Consider the following 23829-nt stretch of genomic DNA (forward strand, 5'->3'; position numbering starts at 1 on the left):
CACTCTGGATTCCATTTTATCTCCAGAAAGCTTTCCCTTGGCGCTGCCAACACACAGGAATTATTAATGAATATAAGCAGGGCATGTGCAAGCAGCATGGGGGAGGGATCCAGGACAACAACAACTTGCCTAAAATTAAAGTCTCAGTTTGTAACGACTTGAAGTTTGATGAAGATTTTACTTTGCTCACAGGTTAGTTAACCAAATTGGTGGAAAACAAAGAAATCAGAGTATAGCTCCCTGAAATACACTTTATCCTCACATGGGCTTGTACACAAATTAACGAAGCTTTAAATCAAGGCAACATTTCAGAGGGAATAAAGGAAAAACACTTGGCAAACAATACATCCACGGACAAAAAAGCTGGCTGAGAAGTAACTTGCTGGCACCTACTAATACTCCATCCCACTTCTCTCAAATCCTCTCGTTCCTCTACTCCCAAGCCCCTTAGGACAGATATTCCAAAAGTCTTCCCACCCCTACCCTTACAGAGCTTCCTCAGAACACACTAAACTGGGGAGCTCAACTGGTAGCTGAATGATGCCTGTTTCTTTTTGCTTCAAGTCTCTATACCCTCCAGAGTTGGTAGGTAGCTTGGTGCTCAAGGTTCCTTTGAAACTCTGCTAGATCTGGCTTCCCAAGTGCAACAGCTCTAAGTGAATCCAGACAGAAAGCAGGTGTAGGGAATGTTCTTATCTTTTGGAAAATCTCCATAGTGTAGGGGGCAAAGATGAAAAGAAAATCATAGCTTCCCATCATTTACAAGAAAACCAGCTGTGAATATTTATTATTCATTTTTTGGAGGGTACGTCTTCATAGTTTATTAATATCGAATATAAGACATTTCAGAAAAATAAGCAGTTAAGTGTCTATTTATGGACACTGTCATTCTTCTAGCAATTACAGGAGCTGGCTTAACCTAGTAAGGTAAATATTAAAATAAACCTCGGGAAAAAATTATGCTGATATGTTTGGTGAAATTTCCCTCCTTTTAGCCTAATACATCTCAACACATCAACATATCTCTAGATTCACAGTATGTTTTAGTGGTCACAATCTCGGGCTCTGAAGTTGAACTTGGGTTTGAATATTAGTCCTCCACTTAAAAGCTGTTTGACCTTGGACATATTACTTAACAGCTCAGGTCTCAGTTTCCTCATCTGTAAAATGGGTATAACAATATTACCTAATTGTTTCTCATTTTCTGTCTACTATTGAATCAGTCAAGTTTGGAGTTTTCTTTATTCTTTCTCGTCCTTTCTATTTGCTGGAAAGTTATACATAATATACATAGTATTCTTATTCTTTCAGTGTTACACTTAAATTTTTAACAGGCATACCTAACTGAAATTTTGTAAATCATCAACCTCTCGATGCTTCTCCTAAACCATATACAACCTTAGAATGCTATTATTCTGGTCTTTTTAAATTCCACTTTGTTTTACCACCAAAATGGGTTATAGTGTTATTGTTTCATCAATTATTTGAACCAATCAAAACTTTGTTGATTTACCTACATGCTTGTCAATCTCTTTGCATCACATTTATTCATTTGGGTTCAATTTCCTTTTTACTAAAATATACCCTAAATATACTAAAATAAATTAGGAGATGTTTTCAGTCAGCATCTGTTATCGGGAAACTCTTCTAGAATATTACTACTGAAGTCTTTATCTGGCACTCACACTTGAGTTCAAGATCAGCTGGGAATGAAAATCTAAGTTAACAGTTATTTTCTCTCAAAATGATGACACTACTCCACAACTTCTGATTTCTGCTGTTGCCTTTGAGAAGTTTGTTGACAGGATAGTGGTAATTCCTTTAAAGGCAATTTTCCTTTTCTCCCCAGTTACTTTTACAATCTATTCTTTGACTCTGGGGTTTTGCCTTTCAGTCTCACCAGGATGTGTCTACATGTGGTGTCACCGTGCTTCCTGAATCTGAATATTCGCATCTCCTGTCAGCTCTAGAATATGATTAGGCATTATCTTATCAAAAATTGCCTCTCCTCAATTCTCTCTAGTCTTCCCATATGGAATTCCTAGGTGACACATTTTTGATCTTCTCACTCAGTTTTTCATGTCTCCCATCCTCTCTTTCTTATATTCCATCTCTATCCATGCTACCTTCTAGACAGTTTTTTCAGATCTATCTTCCAGTTCAAAATTCATACCCATAACAACATTCAATCTGCTGTTTATCATTCAAGTTACTTTCTTATCCATTCAATTAGTATCTTTTTCCTTGCTAGACATTCTATAATTTCCCTGCCAAAAGTTCTGTTATTTTTTCTTCTCGTGTTGTCTTATCTTTCCTTTAAACCCTTTAACTTATGTCTTTAGTCATGTTAAGTACAATTATGTTATATTCTCTTTCACATAGCTTGTTTACTTATTTTTGTTATTTACTTTGCCAGCCGATCTGGCCTATGGTAGACTGTTTCTATGCATCTGTTGTGCTTTGGGTGTGTAAGCTCAGGTTAAGTGAGGCTTATCTGTGGAATCCTGCCTAGGTTGAGATATTCCCTCCAGAGAGGTTTTCCACTTGCTTCTGCCAGGGAATTTGGGACTATTGTGGTCTGAGACCAATTTTAATATTAAATTCTCTGGTTGGAATTTCCCAGATGATGCAGGTAAAGTAAACGAAAACTTCAAACTCACATGTGGTAAAGACCCCTGTTTAAAAGTTCCCACAGGATATTTCACTTTCCCACTCCAGCCCAGGCCAAGAAGGACAAGCTAGTTTGTTAGGGTCTTCCATTACTAAAGGATGGATTTCTTTTCAGCAAGGGCATATACATTTGAAGGCACTGGCTTTGCATGAGGGTCTTATCTAACTTCCCATTTTATATGGGTCCAAGCCTTTACCATCTGCCTCTCCATGGGGGTTAAAGTCAGATTATTGAGACAACTCTCAACCCTGCCTCCTGGGAGCCCCCAGTTCACACTTACGCGCTGATTCTCAGATCTTCATTTCTGCCCCTTGGATATTCCCTACCTTCTTGTGAGCTCCAGTAAGCATTTAAAAGGCTTTTTAAGTTATTATATTCACCTAGCATTTTTAGATGTCTGTAGCAAGAGGATTTTCAAGTTGTTTATTCCATAAAACTACCACAATCAAATTCTTTGTTTGGGTTGTTAACCTACTTGAAAGTATTACTTTGAGAAAAAGAAAATATTTTTAAAATGTGTAACATAATGGTGTAACACAAATAGGTGCTCATGTAATGCAGTGTTATCTTTGGATTATTAGATCAGCTGAAAAATTAGGCTCCGTAGACAAAAAAATTTTTATGAGAAATAATTGATATTTGATTCTTTGTTAAATAAAATAAACACTGAATACTTTCACTTGTTTTGTTGATCTTGTAAGACAAGCTACAAAGTATAGCCATTTGTGGGCATATGGGGTGTAATACATGTAATAATTTCTTTCTTCATGCAACTTCCAGATTTTCTCAAGTAAGGTCACCATTTCTTAAAGGCAAATTATTGCATAATGATAATAATTGTATATATGAACTTAATATTTGTCTTACATATATTTTAGGAAAAAAAAAACTCCTTTATAAATGTTAGCAAACATATTAATATCTCGTGAAACAGTAAAATTTTGTGGAAAACCTTAGAAAAAACTGTGGGAAATGTGGTATGTTGCAAAGGGCACAGGCTTGCGAGACAGATGGGTCTGGGCTCTGGTGCCATCTCTACTATTTATTGGCTGTGTGACCTTAGGTGAGTTAATTAACCTCTCTAAGCCTCTTTTTCTTCATAATAAAAGAAGAGATGAGAGATACCTGGCAGAGTTACACTCAGGATTAACTGAGATAATGAATTCATCTAGCAAATGCTAAATGAACGCTAGTGAAAAGACAGAAAGAAGGACGGAAGGAAAGAAGAACGGAGGGAAGGAGGAAGGAAAGCTTGAAATGTTCAGGAATCCAGGCTGCCAGTACCTCTCATTTCACTTAAAGAACAGGAGTATGTGAGGCCATGCTCTCCAATGAATCAGCCTAATGCTAATTTCTAAGTAATCTTCGTCTAGATGGTTATCATTCATGCAAATTCACTTCATGTCCTACGGGAAGTTTAATACAAAACAAAGACAAGTCAAATTGCCTAGAGCCTTGAGATATCTGGACCATCCATCCCTCAGGAAGGTCCCTTAGTAAACAGTGGAGGGCGTCAAACAACTGGGACCCCTCCTGGGAAAAGAGCCCCTAAAGTGAACTATGAATGCTGATGGCTGTGACCAGGAGACACACTGCCTCTCAGTAAACTGAACTTCCAACTTTTTTCCTCAAAAAATAAAAAAAATAAAAAATAAAAAGAATCACAGAGCAGAAGGATAGGAGGGAGTAAAACTACATGATGCTTCTGGCCAGCAGTCACAACAGCCCCCAGAGTCCTGACTGCCCTCTAGAAATCTCTAAAGGAATGAAGAGAACACCTTAGTGGCCACTGTTTCTGCTAAGAGGTCTTCAAGATGTCTGCTCCGGATGAGTCGGTTTGGAGGTACGGGGAGCACCAGACAGCCCCAGAGGAAAATGAGCTAGCCCTGCTCCCCTTATTTGGTGGTGTCTTAATAGGTCTCTGTCCTCGGGAATGTTGAAAGAGCTCAAGTGTGTAAAGGGATGGTCAGCTCAAGACTAACCTGAGGGCAATGAATTCACCTCTGGATGAGGACAGCTTACGCTCTATGAGCAGAGAGCTGGGCTGTTCACCTCGTAGCCTGGTCTATGAATATGGCTTTCCATCCATTTCTGAGGAATTTAATCAGGGGAAAACCTGGCTCTGAGTGAGCAGATAGGCTTTTACGTGAGGTCGTCTCTCAGGAGATGATCTGTGTCACCTTCAGTGATGGACAAGAGGAAGGACATTTTGTAAGAAGGGAAGAGAAGAGACACCACAATTATCCTTGGCTCCTACAGGATTTAAGGGTGGGACAAACACTAAAATGTGCTGTGTGTGAGAATGGACGCTGGTGGTAAAGATTGAAAGTCTAGGGCTTCCCTGGTGGCGCAGTGGTTAAGAATCTGCCTGCCAATGCAGGGGGACACGGGTTCGAGCCCTGGTCCGGGAAGGTCCCACATGCCACGGAGCAACTAAGCCCGTGTGCTACAACTACTGAGCCTGCGCTCTAGAGCCCACGAACCACAACTACCGAGCTCGCGTGCCACAACTACTGAGCCTGCGAGCCACAACTACTGAGCCTGCGCTCTAGAGCCTGTGCTCCACAACGAGAGAAGCCACCGCGATGAGAAGCCTGCGCACCGCAACGAAGAGTAGCTCCTGCTCGCCGCAACTAGAGAAAGACAGCGCACAGCAACAAAGACCCAACACGGCCAAAAATAAATAGTAAATAAAGTCTACTATTGCCTTCCTCCTTCATCAGAACCCTGGGCAGGCGTCCCGACAGCCCTATCCCCAGGGAAAAAAATACGGTGACTTGAAAATATCTGTCGAGATGCAGCAAAAATGATCACAATAGTCTTGGAGCTATACAAATGCAAATGCTTGTTCAGAACTAGTATCACATAAACATGAGATAATAAGTGTTAGAATGTGTGCCTCTAGGTTGAAACATTGATGAAATAGAGGATGTTTAGAGAAATGGACAGTGAGAGTTAGCAACATGGTTTAATCTCACATGGATCCTAATGCTTTTAGTTTCAGCAAGATTGATGTATTCTGGACCATAAAACAAGACTCAAAAACTTTAAAAGAATTGAAATCATACAAAGTATCCTTTCTGCAACAGAATTAAACTAGAAATCGTATAGAACTATCTCTGGAAAATTCCCAAATATTTGGAAATTAAACAACAAGAAATAATCCATGAGTGAAAGAGGAAGTCACAGAGGAAATGTGAAAATAGTTTGAGTTGAATGAAAATGAAAACAATACATCAAAAATTTGAGGATGCAACAGTTAATATCACACTGACTGAGAGCAAGGCAAGAATGTTTTCCTTCACTATTTCTATTCAGAATTGTACAGGAAGTCCAAGCCAGTGCAATAAAGCAATAAAAAGAAATAAATACACAAATTAGAAAGAAAGAAGGAAAACCATCTCTATTCACAGAAGAAATGATTGTGTTCATAGAAAAATCCAAAAGCATCTACAAAAAAGCTATTCAAACTAATAAGAGAGTTTTGAAAAGTCATAGTATTTGATACACAAAATCATTAGTATTTCTATATACTGGCAATAGGCAACTGGAAATTGAAATTCAAAGAAAAACTTACCATATATAATAGTGAAACCAAGGGCAGTCATCAGTTAGATCCCTTAAACTATAACTTGCTTAATAAATAACATCCTGTAACTTGCCTTCACTGACGAAGCTTGCTTTGTTTTCGAAAACTGCATACCCTCCAAGCTTCACGTAGCTTAGACAATATATCACAAGACGCCTTTCATCACCCCCTACAGATAACACCTCTGACATATGGATTGCTATAGTACAGTTGTTTTTTCAGGAACATGGAGTTAGTCTTGCCCAGGTCAAATCAGTCAAGACCCCCCAACCATTAAACTGGTCCTGTGCAAATATCTGATGGATGACCATTTGACGTCATAGGACCGAAAATTCCACCCTCAGATCATCCTAACGCCGTCATTTTCTGAACATGCGTCCCAGGAAGAAGCATGTAACTCAGATACACCTGTGCAGAACACAGGTTATGCTGCAGAAATCAACAACATGATTTTTAAACTTATATGGAAAGACAAACAACTAGAATAGCTAAAACAGTTATGAAGAAGAACAAAGTTGGAGGACACATACTACCTGATTTCCAGACTTCTGTACAGATACAGTAATCAAAACAGTGTGGTATTGACCAAATCAAAATAAGCACGTAGGTGAACAGAACTGAACAGAGTGCCCAGAAACAGACCCATGCATATACAGTCAATTGATTTTCAGCCAAAGATCAAAGGCAATTCAATGGAAAAGAACAGTCTTTTCATCAAATGACCTTGGAACAAGTGGACATTCACTTGCCAAAAAAAAAAAAAAAGAAACCGTTATCTGTACCATATTAATAAGTTAACACAACACGGATCATACACCTAGATCTAAATTTAAAACTAGGAAACTTTGTGAAGAAAATAGAGGATAAAATCTTCATGACCTTGAATTAAGCAAAGATTACTTAATGAAAGGATGCTCAACATCATTATTCACCGGGGAAATGCAAATTAAAACCACAGTGAGATGCTATCAGCTAGCTGAATGGGTAAAAAACAAAGAAAATAAAGAAATCCTGACAATACCTAGTGCTGCCAAAAATGTGAAGCAACTGGAACTCTCATACACACTGGTGGGGATGCAAAATTATTCAATCACTTTGGAAAACAGTTTGGCAATTTCTTATGTATACTCCCCGTATGACCTAGGAATCTCAAGACAAATTTACTCAAGAGAAACAAAGACATAAGTACAGACAAAAACATGCAGGTGAATATCTATAGCAGCCTTATTCATAATCACCCCAAAAAGGGAACAAACCAAATATCCTTCAGCTGATGAATGATTTTAAAACTGGCATATCCATATAATGAAATCTTACTTGACAATAAGAAATGAACTACTGGGACACAAAACAATATGAATGAATTTCAAATGAATGATGCTAAGCTTTACAGATTTACTAAGGCCACATGATATTTGATTACATTATACGACATTCTGCAAAGAGCAAAACTCTAGGGACAGAAAATATATCAGTGGTTGCCAGAGCCTGGGGCCTGGGGGAAGGATTAACTACCAAGGGACACAAGGGCATTTTTTGTGGTAAGGGCTGTTCTCTGTCTTGATTGTGGTGACTTCCATGACTGTATGCATTTGTCAAAACTCATAGAACTGCAAACTAAAAGAGGTAAATTCTATTGCACGTAAATTATGCTTCAATAAACCTCACTTTAATTTTTTTAAGATTTTAAAAGATTTTTTTAAAAAGCTGTTTGCTGGGGAAAAATACAGTAAGAATCAGAGTCAAGTAAAAAAGAAAAAAATGTCTTCTAAGAAGGAAGCACAGCTACTTAAATCAGGATGAAAGACACCTCAAGAGAGAAAAGATTTTTAAGAGAAGATGAAACCAATAAATCAGGTTTAAGATGTCTGCAAAAACAAACAAACAAACAAACAAAAAACAAAAACAAAAAAACCCCAGCTTCATCCTGCCCTGAGAGGTCATCAGGAAAATACAGAGTATCTTAAGAAATAAGAACTAATTTGCCAGATACTCAAAAGCTGAGGCAACTGAGTCAAAGAAAGAGAACAGTAGGCAGAAATCTAAGATGCCCTCCCATCCCTATCCCCCGTGTACACACCCTTTGTGTATAATCCTGTACACACCCTTTGTGTATAATCTCCTCCACTTACCTGTGGGTGTGACTTGTAAATATAACAGGAATTCACTCCCATGATTAGGTGATTAGTCAATTGACTCTGAGTTCATCAAAAAGAGCTTATCTGGGTCCCCTGGTGGCGCAGTGGTTAAGAATCCGCCTGCCAATGCAGGGGACACAGGTTCGAGCCCTGGTCTGGGAAGATTCTACATGCCACGGAGCAACTTAGCCTGTGCGCCACAACTACTGAGCCTGCACTCTAGAGCCCATGAGCCACAACTACTGAGACGGCGTGCCTTAGAGCCTGTGCTCTGCAATTTATTTATTTATTTATTTATTTAAAAAAAGCATCACAAAAGGTAACAGCATAGAGAAAAGAGGCGAAGGCTAAGGGCAGACGTCTTTGGAGAATAATCTCTATCAATTCCATCCAGTGGTGGCCAAGAAAACCCAGCACAGACTGGTGGAGGTTCCCTGTTCTTGTCTCATTGCTCTTGATAACTCATTGTCCCTACAGGTTTTACATCTCTACCTCCGGGCCCTGACTGCAGTCACCCAAGTACTAACACTCCTCTCTGGGGGGGACACCCTCCCACAGGTCTCCAGGGCCAACAGTGACATCCAGAGCAGAAACACGTCTGTATTCACTGGACTTCCTTAACACTCATTCTCAACACGGCCATTGGTGAGACTAGGCACCAGGAAATAACCACTGAACTTTATAACCATAAAAAAAGCATGAATCATTCCTGAATCATCTTTCCCTATATGGGAAATATAATAGGAGGGTTCCCCCTGCCCAAAGAATATTATCTGAATTACAGGTTGTAGTATCTTGCAAATTAAAATAAAATACATCCTTCATCTTCATAATATTATTATTTCTTTGATTTACAGCACTGTTCATTCTGAACATCATATAATGAAAATGGAGTAAATCATAACTTACCCTGTAACTTTTTAGTCTGATGAAATCAACCTTCATAGAGACAAATCTATCGGAATTTCGACTGATGTTCTTAAGGTGTTCTACCAGATCTGCACAGAACTTGTAGCCTCCTTTAAGTACACATAGGACCATAATGTCACAGTATCCTATGTCTTTCATAATATCCTTAGCCAGCCGTTCAATTCTGAAAGAAGGGATTAAAAGATATATTAAAGCATGATTACTTCTGAGCATTTTTGTTCCTTTCCCCAAAAAATGCATGATGTACTCTACATATTAGATTATGCAGGAGAATGTGGAGAAGGGCTTGGGAGACAGAAGCTTACAGATAAAGAAGCTTTGTTAAAGTTGGACAAAGAGAAAGTGTTCAAAACATATTTCTGATAACCACATCATCAATCATACATTTTTGCTCCTCTGCATCACAAAAAATGATTAAGGTGTAAAATATGATGTCAAAGATCACAAAGGCTATTATTTGATCACTACAGAGCCTGGTTGTTAGCTTTAACAAGGCTATGATGGTATGTGGTGATATTACGTTCCCTTTAAAGCAGAGAAAAAGGAAATGGAGAATGACTCACCCACCTGACCACGTTAGACGAGACTGGAGGAAAAGTCAAGACCATAATAACTATCGAAAGGATAATATTTGACTTATATTTGATGAAGATAACACGTTACCTATATGAAAGGTGCTCCAGACAATCTCAGTGGACACCGTCTCCACAGATCATAGTTTGAATAGTGTCTCCTGAAGTTCTACACTGATGCAGCCTTGGGCTGGCACCCAACACCTAATGTGGAACTGTCATTGTATTTTTTCTCATTGTTTCATATGTGTAAGTCCATTGCCCATACACCCATACAACACTAAAACCTTGAATGGAGGTAGGATCTAAGGTGCACACTTTTTAAAATATTCCCACTGGCACCTCAAACTGAATTAGATTTAAAACAGATGAAGTGAATGATGTGAAAAAATAAAATATTATATCACATATGTTCTAAATATGTAATATATATACTTCTAAGTATATATACTTCTAAGTATATACTTCTATATACTTCTATACTTCTAAGTATATACTTCTAAGTATATATATATATATATAATATATATACTTCTAAGTATATATATATAATATATATACTTCTAAGTATATATACTTCTAAGTATATACTTCACTTTATATATTTTTATAGGTTTTTTATTTGTGTGTGTATATGTGCCTACATATACATATAAAATGACAACCATGGTTTCAGGTCATGTTTCTCAAAATATGATCAACGAAACATGTACATCAGCATGCCAAATATTCTTTTTTTTTTTTAAAGATTTTTTTTGATATGGACCATTTTTAAAGTCTTTATTGAATTTGTTACAATACTGCTTCTGTTTTATGTTTTGGTTTTTTTGGCCATGAGGCATGTGGAACCTTAGCTCCCCAACCAGGGATCGAAGCTGAACCCCCTGCATTGGAAGGCGAAGTCTTAACCACTGGACTACCAGGAAAGTCCCCAGCATGCCAGATATTCTATAAAAAGGGACACTTGTTTCCAGCATGATGCAGTGAGGAGGTCAACACATCCTCTTCACAAAAAGAAAGTAGAAAGTCGGACAAAACTGTCAAAAGCAACCATTTCAGCACTCTGGAAATCAACCAAAGGCATGCACCAAACTGAGAATCATTTATTCATGAAAACACTGAACACTGGGTAGAAACAGCACAGATCTGTGGTATTCTTGTCTGAGAATGGTCCCCTCTCCCTGGCCCCCAATCTGCTCTACCGTTCAACCAGGTAGTCAAACAGGGTGGGGCACTGCTCACCCGATGGGGAGCACCGTCAGTTAACAAGGCCATCTTGGTAGCATGCCAACAGGGAGGGCCAGGGGCCCTGTTATCCTGAAGTTGCAGTCCTGTTTGAGCAACTACCTGGCAGACTAGTCACAGATTTAGTAGAGAGTTCCGGGAGGTTACAGTCATGGGAGTGGGGCAGATAATAAACTCTCCACATATCCCAAGTTGACCGGAAGCTGTGCATATGCACTGCAGAGACTAGTGTGGGCCTAGGCCACCACACATCCCTGGATGGTGGAGCCCGTAAGCCTGTGTGGCAGAGACACAGGAAAGCTCAGTGGAAAGTAAAAGCCAAGGAAGGCTTGAAAAAGGCTGGAAATTTGAATGTGCTTGCCAGGCTCCCACACACATTCATCAGCAAAGAGTGGAAGCCTCCCTGGCTCAAGGTGTTTGAGTACAATCTCTACCCAATCTTAGGCTGAAGATTAAGCTATTCAGACACAAGCATGAACTCTGGTGAGCAAAACTTAAAAGGAAAAACAAGAAAAATAAACTGCACATCATCAGAGGCTACACATTGTGGGGGAGACAGTTTTCACAGACTGGCAGACAAAAAAAGAAACAAAGAACAAGGGCAGGGGCTTCCCTGGTGGCGCAGTCCTTAAGAATCCGCCTGTCAATGCAGGGGACACGGGTTCGAGCCCTGGTCCAGGAAGATCCCACATGCCGGTGGGGCAACTAAGCCCGTGCGCCACAACTACTGAGCCTGCGCTCTAGAGCCCACGAGCCACAACTACTGAGCCCACGTGCCACAACTACTGAAGCCCACGTGCCTAGGGCCTGTGCTCCGCAACAAGAGAAGCCACCGCAATGAGAAGCCCGTGCACCGCAACGAAGAGTAGCCCCAGCTTGCCACAACTAGAGAAAGCCCACATGCAACAGCGAAGACCCAATGCAGCCAAAAATAAATAAATATATAAATAAATTTATTTTAAAAAAATAAGAAGGGCAATGAATAGGAAATAGTTACTAATATGGTAGAGATTAAACCAAGTATATCAATCATCACTTTAAACGTGAATTGTCAAAACACACCAATTAAAGGCAGAGACTGTCAGAGTGGATCAAAAAAACACCCTAATATATGTTGTCCACCAGAAATCCATTTTAAATATGAAGACACAGATAGATTAAAGGGGTTGAGAAAGATGTACCATGCTAACATAATCCAAAGAAAGCTGGAGTAGCTGTATCAATTTCAGACAAAGCAGACCTCAGAGCAAAGAAATTGTCAGGAATAAAGGCTGACATTAGTGTATTAAAAAGAGGTCAATTCTCCAGGAAGACATCACAGTCCTTCATGCATCTGCACCCAACAACAGAGTATCAAAAAATTGATAGAACTGTAAGAAGTAGATGAATCCACTATTGCAGTTAGAGACTTCAACACCCCTCTCTCAGTACTTGACAGATCCAACAAGGCAGAAAACCAGTAAGGATATAGTTGAAAGGAACAGTACCATATACCAACTGGACCTGGCTGACATTTGTAGAATACTTCACCCAACATTCTCCTTAAAAGATATCAATAATAAAATGAAAAGACAAGCCACATACTAGTGGGAAATATTTGCAAATCATATGTCTGATAAAGGACTTGTGTCCAGAATATATAAAGAACTCTTACAACTCAATAAGAAGAGAAACAACCCAACTGCAAAATTAGCTAAAGACTTAAATAGGCATCTGTCCAAAGAAGATGTATGAATAGCTAACGAGCACACTAATCATTAGGAAAATGCAAATTTAAACCACAATGAAATACCTTTATATATCCACTAGAATGGCTATAATTAAAAGGACAAACAATACTAAATGTTGGCAAGTATGTGGAGAAACTGGAACCCTCAAACACTGCTGGTGGGAATGTAAAATGGTGTAGCCACTTTGGAAAATAATTGGCAGTTTCTTAAACTTACCATGAAACTCAGAATTCCTCTCCAAGAGAAATGAAAAGATATGTCCACACAAAGACTTATACGTGAATGTTCATGGAAGCATTATTCACAATAGCCAAAAACTAGAAATCTAAACATCCATCAACTGATGAGTCAATAATCAGATATTGTATGATTTAATTTATATGAAGTGCTCAGAAAAGACAAATTTATAGAGAAAGAAATCAGATTAGTGATTGCCTGATGGTGGGGGTAGGAGCAGAGACTGACAACAAACTTCTGGTGATGATAGAAATATTGTAAAACGATGGTGGTGATGGTTGCCTAACCATAAAAATGTACCAAAAATCATTGAGTCATTTACCTACAATGGGTGACTTTTGTAGTATGTAAATTATATCTTAATAAATTCATTTTAAAGGTGGGAAAGGGCATTCTTGGGAAGCCACTCCAGACCACTGAATCAGAATTTCTAGACATAAAGCTTAAGATTATGCATTTTTACAAGTTCACTGGGTAAGTCTCCTGTAGAGGGAACTGGTAACCTTACCAGGATTCAATCGTGTACTAAATCAGGATGCAATTAACTTAAGTCATAAATTAATTTTCAGATGAGAAAAGCAGGAATTTGTTTAAACCAGGGGTTCCCAAACTCATGTGAAGAGAAAATGCTTCTGAGAGTTATTAAGAAGTGAATTGAGTACAAAGACACCCACTACAGAAAAAAGGTGCTTTAACTGCTAAAGTCAAGCAGATTTCTTCCCTACCCCTCCCTTTTTCTTTGCAGGAATCTGTATCTTTAATACGAATTGCCAACACGGAGGTTTAGCAAGTTGGGAGATGCCAAATTTCTTACATTTATTTCATCACAGAACCTTTTTTCCTTTCAAGGATCAAAACTTGTATACCATGGAAGGCCACCTGAGGCTGTGAGAAACCACAAACTAGAACTTATTTTAATAATATATAATAGTTTGAGAGAATACACAATGTGCAGATCTTATCCAATGGAAAATCTTAGAATGTGAGTGAGAGAATGACATTTCCTTTTGCTTACAGACAGGCACTGATGGAAAGATAATATCCTGGGAATAGTGACCATCCAGCGCTTTTCAAACTTTCCTTTGGCTGAGGATCTATTTTACAAGTTAAATTTTAACTCAGGAGAATATAACAGCTTAAAAAAATAGAGGCAGAAATACAACGGCTTAAGGAAAAGGGGGGAGCGCGGAGCCCAAAGTCTCAGTTTGCTCCTGCTTCTCAGAGCCTCTCCCACCCCAATTTCTGAGTCTGAAATCCATGAGGCTTGCTTTTCATATAAATGTGAAGGCTTAAGTACTTGATCTTTGTACAAGAAATTAGAGGTCCATGGAAAGGCAAGAGTCGGGGCATTAAGGAAGCTTTGTTAAAGGGATAGGACCTATCAATCCTGAAGCCTGTGGTGGGCTGAACTGGAGGGGGCTCTCTGAAAACCAAAAAACAAATGAGGGTGACTTAGGGGCGTAGAACAGGAGAGAAAATGTTGGCTTTCGAAAAGCCAATCGGCTAGGAAGGAGCCAGAGGATATCTATGTCGATGGGTCCAAAAGAACTAGAAACACTACTTGAGAAACAGTTCTGTGCTGCTACTTTTAAGCTGCAAATATTTCTATTTCTAAAACATTACCACTGAAAACGTAATTGTGCACAGACTGGCCGACCTGTGAGAAATGACTTATTTGAGATAAACACAAGTCGCAGGAAAAGCCTTCAGGGGTGTGGCCTGTGAAAGCAAAGGTCACCTCTTAACTGTCCCTGGTTAAGAGTCTGTGAAAAACGTGAGATAAACGCTTTCCCAACCCTCATTTGCATCAGTTTGTACAGGACATTGTTATTTTGAGGCTGTTACTTGTGATGTAACACCTTCCATATGTATAGCCTTCTCACCATTTCCCCTGAACAAATATCCCAGTAAATAGTTCATGTAAAGCACAGATTTATTTTATTCCAAATTCTCTGCAGTATAAAAGTTCTGTGTACCATTATATAGAAGAGACTCTGGAAGAGGGTCCCCAAGTGTACCGTTTGACTCACACAAGAGAGGGCTAGACAAAACTTACACGGCAAAGAACACTCACCTGTCCACAACGATGCCGTGAGGGATGAGGACATAGTCCAAATCTCCGTAATAGTGCTGTGGGTACGTGAACAAATTCAAGTCGTACCCTGGCCAGTCGTCCATAATCTGCAAATCAAATTATCTTGGTTACAATATTTTTCATTGGAAATTTATTTTAAGAAACATAAATAAACAAGAGCATCCTTTGAAAAAAAGAATAATATTGAAAACAGACTAGGTCTGATAATTCATATGGCATTAAATTATACTCTGTAGGACTTCCCTGGTGGTCCAGCAGTTAAGACTCCACGCTCCCAACGCAGGGGACCTGGGTTCGATCCCTGGTCAGGGAACTAGTTCCCGCAAGCCGCAACTAAGACCTGGTACAGCCAAATAAATTTAAAAAAAAATTATATTCCGTCAACCTATGAGAAGCCAGGTGGGACAAGGTAATTTGTTTCACGTAACCTGACGAAGGACCTACTGAAGTGAACAGGGAACTCCATTCCTGACTTTTGGCATCACAAGATAAAATACCAACTTAATGTCTTACAGCTAACCTGATAGCATTGTTTGTAAGAGTGCACATATGTAAATATACAATTTATATCTAAATTACAAATACCATCATGAATATATTATAAGTAAAATTATGTTTGTAATTACAGGCACACCTTTTATTGCGCTTTGCAGATGGTATGCTTTTTACAAATTGAAGGTTTATGGCAACCTTGTGCTGTCAGATGATGCTCAGCATTTTTTAGGAATAAAGTATTTTTAAATTAAGGTGTGTACATTGTTTTTTTAGACAATGCTATTGCACACTTAATAGACCATGGTATAGTGTAAACATAACTTTTATATGCACTGGGAAACCAAAATAATTTGTGACTCATTATTGCGATACTTGCTTTATTTTGGTGGCCTGGAAGCGAACCCACCATATCTCCAAGGTCTGGCTGTCTACTGACAGAGACGGGATCGCCCCACATTATTATAATATATTATTATATATACTCTTACATGTCTGTGCACTGTAATCACCTCATCTGCCTGGGAAAGATTACCTACTAAAAGTACATGTCTCCTGGGATTATTGTGGACCCAAACTTCTGAGTGGTCGGGTCATTACAGTAAAGACTTCAAAAGGCTGTGCTATGGTGGGAACGTAAGTCAGTCCTGTTGGGAGCCGACTGCTCCAGAAAACTGGTATATTCAGATAGCGGACAGCCTGCTAGCAAGTCTTCCTCTTGCTTAGGACAGGATGTGCAAGTCTGATGGTTAGACAGCGAAGAGGCGGGAGAGGAAATGATGGTGAAGACCAAGTTACGTTTACTTTCAGGTCATCCAGAAAGGCTGTGACACGGAGGTGTCAGACACCAAGACAGACCACAGCTGAATGGGCTCTGGATTTCCGGTTACTCCCGTACACTTCCACCAGACTCCTCCATGCAGCTGTAAGCTTCCGGGGCCTTTCATAATGCAGACCTATCCTAATTTCCCAGCCCAGTTGCCTACACCATCCCCTCCTGCCCTCAGATTGGTCTCCAGTCAAATCAGGATCCTTCCCAGCTCTGTGTTCTGCCATTTGTCTTGCACCTATGCCTTCTCCCTCTCTGTCCCCCCTACCCCTGTATCCCAAACTCAGCATCTTCCACAAAAACTCAGGTCAGGCCCCACTTCTTTCTGGAGGCCTTGCTGACTGTTCCTGCTCTATCATCACGTCTCCCAAACTCCTGGTGCCCCTCAGAGCTCAGCGTGTTCCCACTGCTTGTGACATATGTACGTCTGCGTGTGTGTTTTGTCTTGTCTCCTCCCACTGGAATGTTAGCTCCTTTTGGTAGAGACTTCGTCTGTCTCATTCACTGTTGAAACGCCAGTGCTCAGAACCCTGACCCAGAATATGGTAGGAGCTCAAAAATGTTAAGTGAGTGAATAAATGGCACAGTCTCCACCCACACGTTACCCAACCCTCAGTTTATCTCCTTGTGATAAAGAGCACCACTGTTCATGGCTCCAGAAATTCCTACCTACCGTGGGCCGACTGACAGTCAAATGATGTGTCATCTGCGTATCTGAAGAGCATCACATCTGCTCTGCCTTGACCAGCAAATCAGCTGGTGGCAACTGTTGAATCTGCACAGAGCAACTCTGGCTTCCACCCTGAGAACTCCTGGGGCCTGCTGTCACCATCAACACCACAACGGCTGGTCAGAGCCTGAACCGCCAGCTGAACGTGAGGAGATTCCAGAAGATGCACTAGCAGACCACGACAAAGACCAGACGAGAAGCCTGACCAGCACCAGGCCCCAGGGAGATCACCCAAGGGCACAGCACTTTCTGGCTCCCCTGCCAGACCACGCACACCACCCACCCTGCCTCTTGCAGCCCTCCCAGAGGCAGCGGCATGAACTAGTGGCCACTCCTCCCACCACGGAAATCCTGTAGAACCCCCTGCCTGGCTGAATCTGAGACCACTCCCTAGTCCCTGGTCTAGGGCTCAGCTCTGACACTTACTATGATGTTAGGAAAATTACACTTGAGACTCATTTCCCCCTCCTTTAAATAAGACACAATAAAACCCATGGACAGGGTTGTTTTGAGGATAAAAAGATAGAGCAGATAATGTACTTAGAGTTCCTAGCACATCTCCAGGTATATAATAAATGCTTAATAAATGACGCCCCCCAAAAAGAAAAGAATGATAAAATGACAAAACAAACCTACATATAAAAACTGTACTGGCAATCTGTAGCTCAGAGGCAGCACGGAGTAATGGTTAAGAGCACGGATTAGAAGTCTAACACACCCGGGGGTGAATTTACTAGCTGTTGGACCTTGGGCATTTTAACCTCTCTGGGTCACAGTGTTTTCATCTATAAAATGGAGCCGATGCCTACCTCATATGGCTATTTCAAGGACCAAATAAGATAGATAATGGATATAAAACTCTTACATCAGTATCTGGTCTACAGAACGCTGCCGTAAATGTTAACCAGTTAGATGTACTGAAACATCAATAGTTTACTTACAAATTACGCGTGTTAATTAATTTAAAGAAGTGCTTTAAACCTATCTGCCAAAGTCTTATTACCCTAGTTAAAGCTGTAAATTTCAAAGTAGAAGAAACGTGTTTCTCTAAAACTATCCTATAAGCCAAACCAGCCTATTTCCCAATGAGTCTGAAATAGTGAGTTTTCACTGTAGAGATAAAAGACAATTAGAAATGAGGGAACCACTGGTTTATCCTTAATAGTGTGTGCAAATTGCACTGTAAATGTGTCCTAGACCTGAAGGAATGGAGGCTGCTAGGAACTGCAGATAATTATGTTTTTCATCTGCTTTTTGAAAAATCAAAACAAGAAGTCTTTAAATAGTTTCAGTATCACAGATAATACGCTCTAAGTTTATTCAGAACAATGGCTTCTCTGTTCAAAGACGCAAAATATGGCCAAGCTGGGGAAGTGACAAACACACTGAGCCATTTTACACCACATGCAAACCCCGGAACTCCTTCGGACTCTCTTTTCCCCATTGGAAGATATACTGAAGACCTTCTTTCTAAGTCATCAGAAATAAATTTTTTGCTTAGAATATTTCTTGCCTTGTTTTTCAAGTTGTAACCCCTAGGGAGAAAAATAGTTTGGAAACACATACAAAAAGCTAATCTTGGGGGACTTCCCTGGTGGCGCAGCGGTTAAGAATCCGCCTGCCAAGGCAGGCAACATGGGTTCGAGCCCTGGTCCGGGGAGATCCCACATGCCGCGAAGCAACTAAGCCCGCGAGCTACAACTACTGAGCCTGCGCTCTAGAGCCCGCGAGCCACTACTACTGAGCCCGCGTGCCACAACTACTGAAGCTCACATGCCTAGATCCCGTGCTCCTCAACAAGAGAAGCCACCGCAATGAGAAGCCTGCGCACCGCAACCAAGAGTAGCCCCCGCTCGCCGCAACTAGAGAAAGCCCGCGTGCAGCAACAAAGACCCAAAGCAACCAAAAATTTAAAAAAAAAATTTTTTTAAGTATTTGCATCAACATCTTTAAAAAAAAAAAGCTAACCTCGGCTCCTCTCTGCTGCTAAGCCCCAAACCCTGGGCCCTACTCTCTCCTTCAGGCAGTGATCACAGTGGCCGCCAATTTCAGGTTCACATCCACCCATCCACTGTTAGAGAGGAAGGGTGTCTCATCCCACAGCTCTGCTTCTGGGAATCCCAGACAAGAACATCAACTGGCCCAGCTGGGGTCACTGGTCCAGCCCTAGAGCCAGGGAAGGGGGTGCACTGTGAGGGATGCCTCAGAGCCACACATTGAGAAACTGAGTCGAAGCTGTGTCCTCAAAGAAGGGTCCCAGGTTCTGCTACCAGGGGAATGAAGGGGGGCTCCACAGACCAAATAACATCCTGTATCTGCATGCCTTCCTCTTCTGTGGGGGGCTCTATACCCGGAAGGGGAAACTCATCACATCTAGTAAAGTCGTTTCCATGGGGGGAGGGGGAGGGAGATGCCATAACAGAAGCACAATCATTTCAGATTTTCTCTTCTCCTTACTCCTACCAAACTCACATGTGTAGGCACTAACTATGCTTCTTTGATAATGATTCTGTAAAAGTAAACCATATCTAATAACCTGATCCCCAAAGACCAGAGAGGTAGAGAAATCTTTTCTCTCCCTGAGAAGCAACAAAGATATACCAACTGAGGTGTGTGTGTGCGGCATGGTACGGGGGACACTGGTAGCCAGTCTATCCTGAGCAAAGTTTCTAAACTCAGGGTCTACATCTCCGATTTGGTAATTAGCACCTGCTCCCATTTACTGTTAATAATCTACTAATGTCCTACCTCCCCGAGTAAACTGAAAGCCATTTGTAGGCAAGAGCCATCTTCAGTCTCTTCATTTTCCCTTCTCTTGCACGAACTGTATTTCTCGTTTTAGGCTCAAGTCATCTGGCTCTATGTCCCTTCCCATCTTTATCACCAAGTTTCTACCAACTCAGACTTCTCTTCTCCACCTCATTTTGGACACTCCAGTACACGCCCTGATGATCCTTCTAGCTACTCCATCTTGTAGTAACTTCACCTACCTTAGCTCAAGTGACTTCGCCTCCGGTCCACCTTAGCCACATCCCATCCGCCACAGCAGCCTCCCCTTTGACATTCTTCTCCAGAAGCACAGCTTCCCATGTAGCACGTGCTGGAAAGCTGGCTTCAACTCCTGCTTCTGCCACTTGCTAATCATGTGACCTTGGCGACTGCTTATCATTGCCTCAGCTTCCTCGTCTGTAAACTGGGGATTATAATATCCCTACCTCGAAGATTTGTAAGGATTAAATGAATCATACAGGAAAACCACATAGTCAGTGCTCAATAAATGCTTGCCATTACTAACTGCCCCCTTTTCCACTGGTACTAAAATTTCCCTTTGATTTTTTCCAACCCATCCTTGAGTGCTCTCTGCTTTCCCCGTATTACCTACCCTCCTGAGCTTTCCTTTTCCTCTCAACCCTTCCATCAGCACCTTGAATTCATTCTGAATTTACCTTGCCTGCCCATATCCAACTTGATATTAATGTAATTATCCCAAGTTATACTGGAGAGAATGACATAAAGGCAGGGATGATCTCCATTATACCTTATTATTTCCAACCTTGGTGGACCCTCTCACTACCTTCCTGCATCTTTCACCAAATTACCTTGCTTTTGAGAAAGCTTCTTTTCACAGTGATAGATTGGGCTACTTACTGTTCCATCATTTGCTTTTTAGACTTTAACAATCTACCGTTCCTATTAGTCATATCGACTGACCTCATTCGTTTTTAAGACTATCTATTATTAGATACTAGTACTATACTTTAACCATTCTACTGATGAAATAGTTGTTTAAAAGATTCTCACTACTGATGGCTTCGTCTTTTCCATCGTGATGCCACTTGCTCTTCCTGAGGCATCTGCCCCTCCTGCTGACCTCTTAGCCTCCTCATCTCCACAAAACTCTGTTCCCTAGGCACCTACCACCTCGTCTGCTCTCTCCTACTTTGCTACTCATTCTTGGTCTCCTTATCTGGCTTCTCCCAGACACTCAGCCTGTTACATTTGGGGCTTTCTACCCTTAACAATAGTTTCACATTTCTTCTCCATGTTCACTGGGCATCCCTATCCACTGCCAAGCATCAGATATTTTTCTATTTGCTGACAATTTCCAAATCTATCCAATCACCCTCTTGAATTCCAAACAGGAATTTCAAATTGCCTCCTGTGCATCCTGACCCATAGGCTTTACAGGTACTAGAGACTCAACTTGCCCAGAACTGAACTTAGTGATTTCCCCTTTTACATTTTCATCCCCCTCCAACGCACCCCAAGTCTAGGCCTGCCCATCCTCTCCATGGCAACTGGAATGATCCTTCTTTTTTTTTTTTTAAAGCGTAAACTGGATGTCATGATTCCTTCTCAGAATGTAATGATTTCTTTGCCCTTGGCAGGCGCTGTCTTGAAGACCCTTCTTCAGAGTCTTCACGTGGCTACCTCCTGCTTAGCCTTCAGCTCTTGGCTCAGATGTCACCGAGGGGCTGCTCTGCCTGAGCTAAAGCAGCATCCCCAGCCCTCCGCCAACCACTCTCCATCTCATTGCTCTTGTCTTTTCACTGCACTTATCACTCTCTGAAAGTATCTTCGTTGTGTATTTGCTTTCTTACTGCTTGCCTGTGTTCCCCTCTAGAATGTGAGCTCCACCAACACAGGGCTTTTTGTTTCCCCAGAGCCTAGAACACGGTCTGGAACACAGCAGGACAGTCAGCATGAGTGGAATGAATAAATAAATGAACTCCTCCTTTAAGAAGGAAAGGCCCGGCTTTGAAATTAATACTGGGCAACAGGGTTCGACCTGAACAGATCGGTTAGGCTGTGAGATGTTTCCTAGCAGAACGCTCCTATCCTGTAGTCCCTTCCCCGTCACACACAGATTATCCGTGCATTAGAGGCTGATCCCTGAACAAAGACTCTTAATGTAGCAAGTTAGCCCACACCGCACCCTCACCACCGGGTCACTTTAAACCTGACGCGTTAAAACTACCACCTTCCATAGAGACCATTCTAAGCCAAGCCGAAGCCGGCGCCATAGGCCAAGACCAGATTTGATTCCAGGACACCGAGCGATGGGAACCCACCGGGCGCTGGCTGACTTCGAGGGATCCCCAGGGATAAAGAGGCTCTGGTCTGGGACCCCATCCTCCCCCACCTTCTCATTCGGACACACTACTAGCTACTCTGTACACACCGTCTCTAGCTGGCTCAGCGGGCCCAGCGTGCTGTTTCCCTTCTGCCGAACCGGAGGCTCGCTCGACGGCGCTAGCGTGTCCCGAGCCCGCGCAGAGGCCCCACAGAGAGAGCCCTCGCCCGGGTTTCCAAGCTCAAGCTCCGTCCACTAGAGCTCCTCTACTTCCTGGCTGCCCCGGAGCGCCCTGAGTATCCCTTCTGAAAACAGCACGTGAAGCCCGCGCTGGACGAGTCAGGAGGGAGCACGAGAGGAAGGAGGCCCACAGGAGCGGCCCGCGGGGGTCCTCGCAGGCCCGCCCGGCGCCCGGAGGTGACTCCCGGTGGCCAGCGAGAGTGGGGAGCCGGCACCACCCGGGCTTAACGAGGGAGTAGCGGATTCCTGGCGGGGGGAGAGGGGGACACTGAGGACACGGGGTGAAGGGATGTTAAGCGCGGGTCAGACTGGGGGAGGGGCAGGATGGACGCGATCCCGTCGCGAGGGAGGAACAAAGCCGTGGCCCGCTCTCTCCCGAATGCATTTCGGGCGTTTAATCTAAAAGGGGAGGGAGGGGTGCCAACAAGGGAGGGGCGGGGAGCGCGCGACTCGGCCCCGAAACCGGAGTTTGCATTTACCACGACGCCTCGCCCGTAGTCTGGCGCCTCCTCACGGCTCCCGGCCATGTTTCTCCGGGGAAAGCGGGAAGGAAAGAAGCGCGCGGGAAGGAGCCAGGACGGTGACGGGCCGGGAGGGGGTGGGGGGAGGTGGGAGGGCGGGGGAGGGGAAGGGGGCCCGCCCCGCCCCGGGCCGCCGGGCGACCCAAGCCGCGGCGCGCCGACGACCCCACGCCTGGCGCGGCTCCAGCGCCTCGGCCCGCGCCCCCAACCCGGGCGGCTCCTCGGGCGCGGGGCGCGGGGCGGGGAGGCGGGGCCCGGGGCGGGGGCGCGGGGCGCAGCTGCAGAGCGGCGTCCTCTCCACCTGAGCGCCGTTCCCCGGGCGCCCGCGCGGGTCCCCCTGCGGCCACCGCCCATCTGCGAGCCCCCAGCCCGAGCCCCGCGGGGACCCGGGAGACCCAGGCTGCCCGCGGCTCGGTTTTTACAGGAACAGAAAGCATGCCCAGATCCCCCGCCTCCCTAGGTCTGTCGTCCCAGCTTTCAGGCTGACAAGGTCCTTGAATCCTTCCTGCTGACTTTTAGGCGCTCTTTATCCCAAGTAAGTCCGCGAAAGAGCCTGCGGTAGAGGATATTCTCGAAGTACGGCTGTGGGCGAAGCTCTGATGTGTTTTTAAAATCCTCGAACTGCCCAGCCAGGCGTTTGAAAGAGCCGTGCGGTGGCTTATCCCTGAACCATGCCCGCGGTTACAGGATGTGGACTGGGAAATAGGGCCTTTCCTTTACCCCTTTCAGGGCGAAA

At 42.7% G+C, this 23829-nt stretch overlaps 1 protein-coding gene across 2 annotated transcripts in view; it reads right to left on the minus strand.

The window, feature by feature from the left end:
- Positions 1 to 23644, minus strand: part of PRTFDC1 (phosphoribosyl transferase domain containing 1) — a 93873-nt gene extending 70229 nt beyond the window's left edge. For both annotated transcript variants that reach the window (XM_082385652.1, XM_082385653.1), the window contains exons 1-3: positions 23052 to 23644; positions 15187 to 15293; positions 9308 to 9491 (exon numbers count right to left, since the gene is read on the minus strand). In XM_082385652.1, coding sequence (XP_082241778.1) covers positions 9308 to 9491; positions 15187 to 15293; positions 23052 to 23447 — 687 coding nt within the window. In that variant the 5' untranslated portion in view covers positions 23448 to 23644. The remainder of the gene's footprint in view (positions 1 to 9307; positions 9492 to 15186; positions 15294 to 23051) is intronic.
- Positions 23645 to 23829: the final 185 nt, after the last annotated feature.

This window comes from Balaenoptera borealis (genome assembly GCF_965194805.1).
Source record: "Balaenoptera borealis genome assembly, chromosome: 3".
NCBI classification, from domain to species: domain Eukaryota; kingdom Metazoa; phylum Chordata; class Mammalia; order Artiodactyla; family Balaenopteridae; genus Balaenoptera; species Balaenoptera borealis.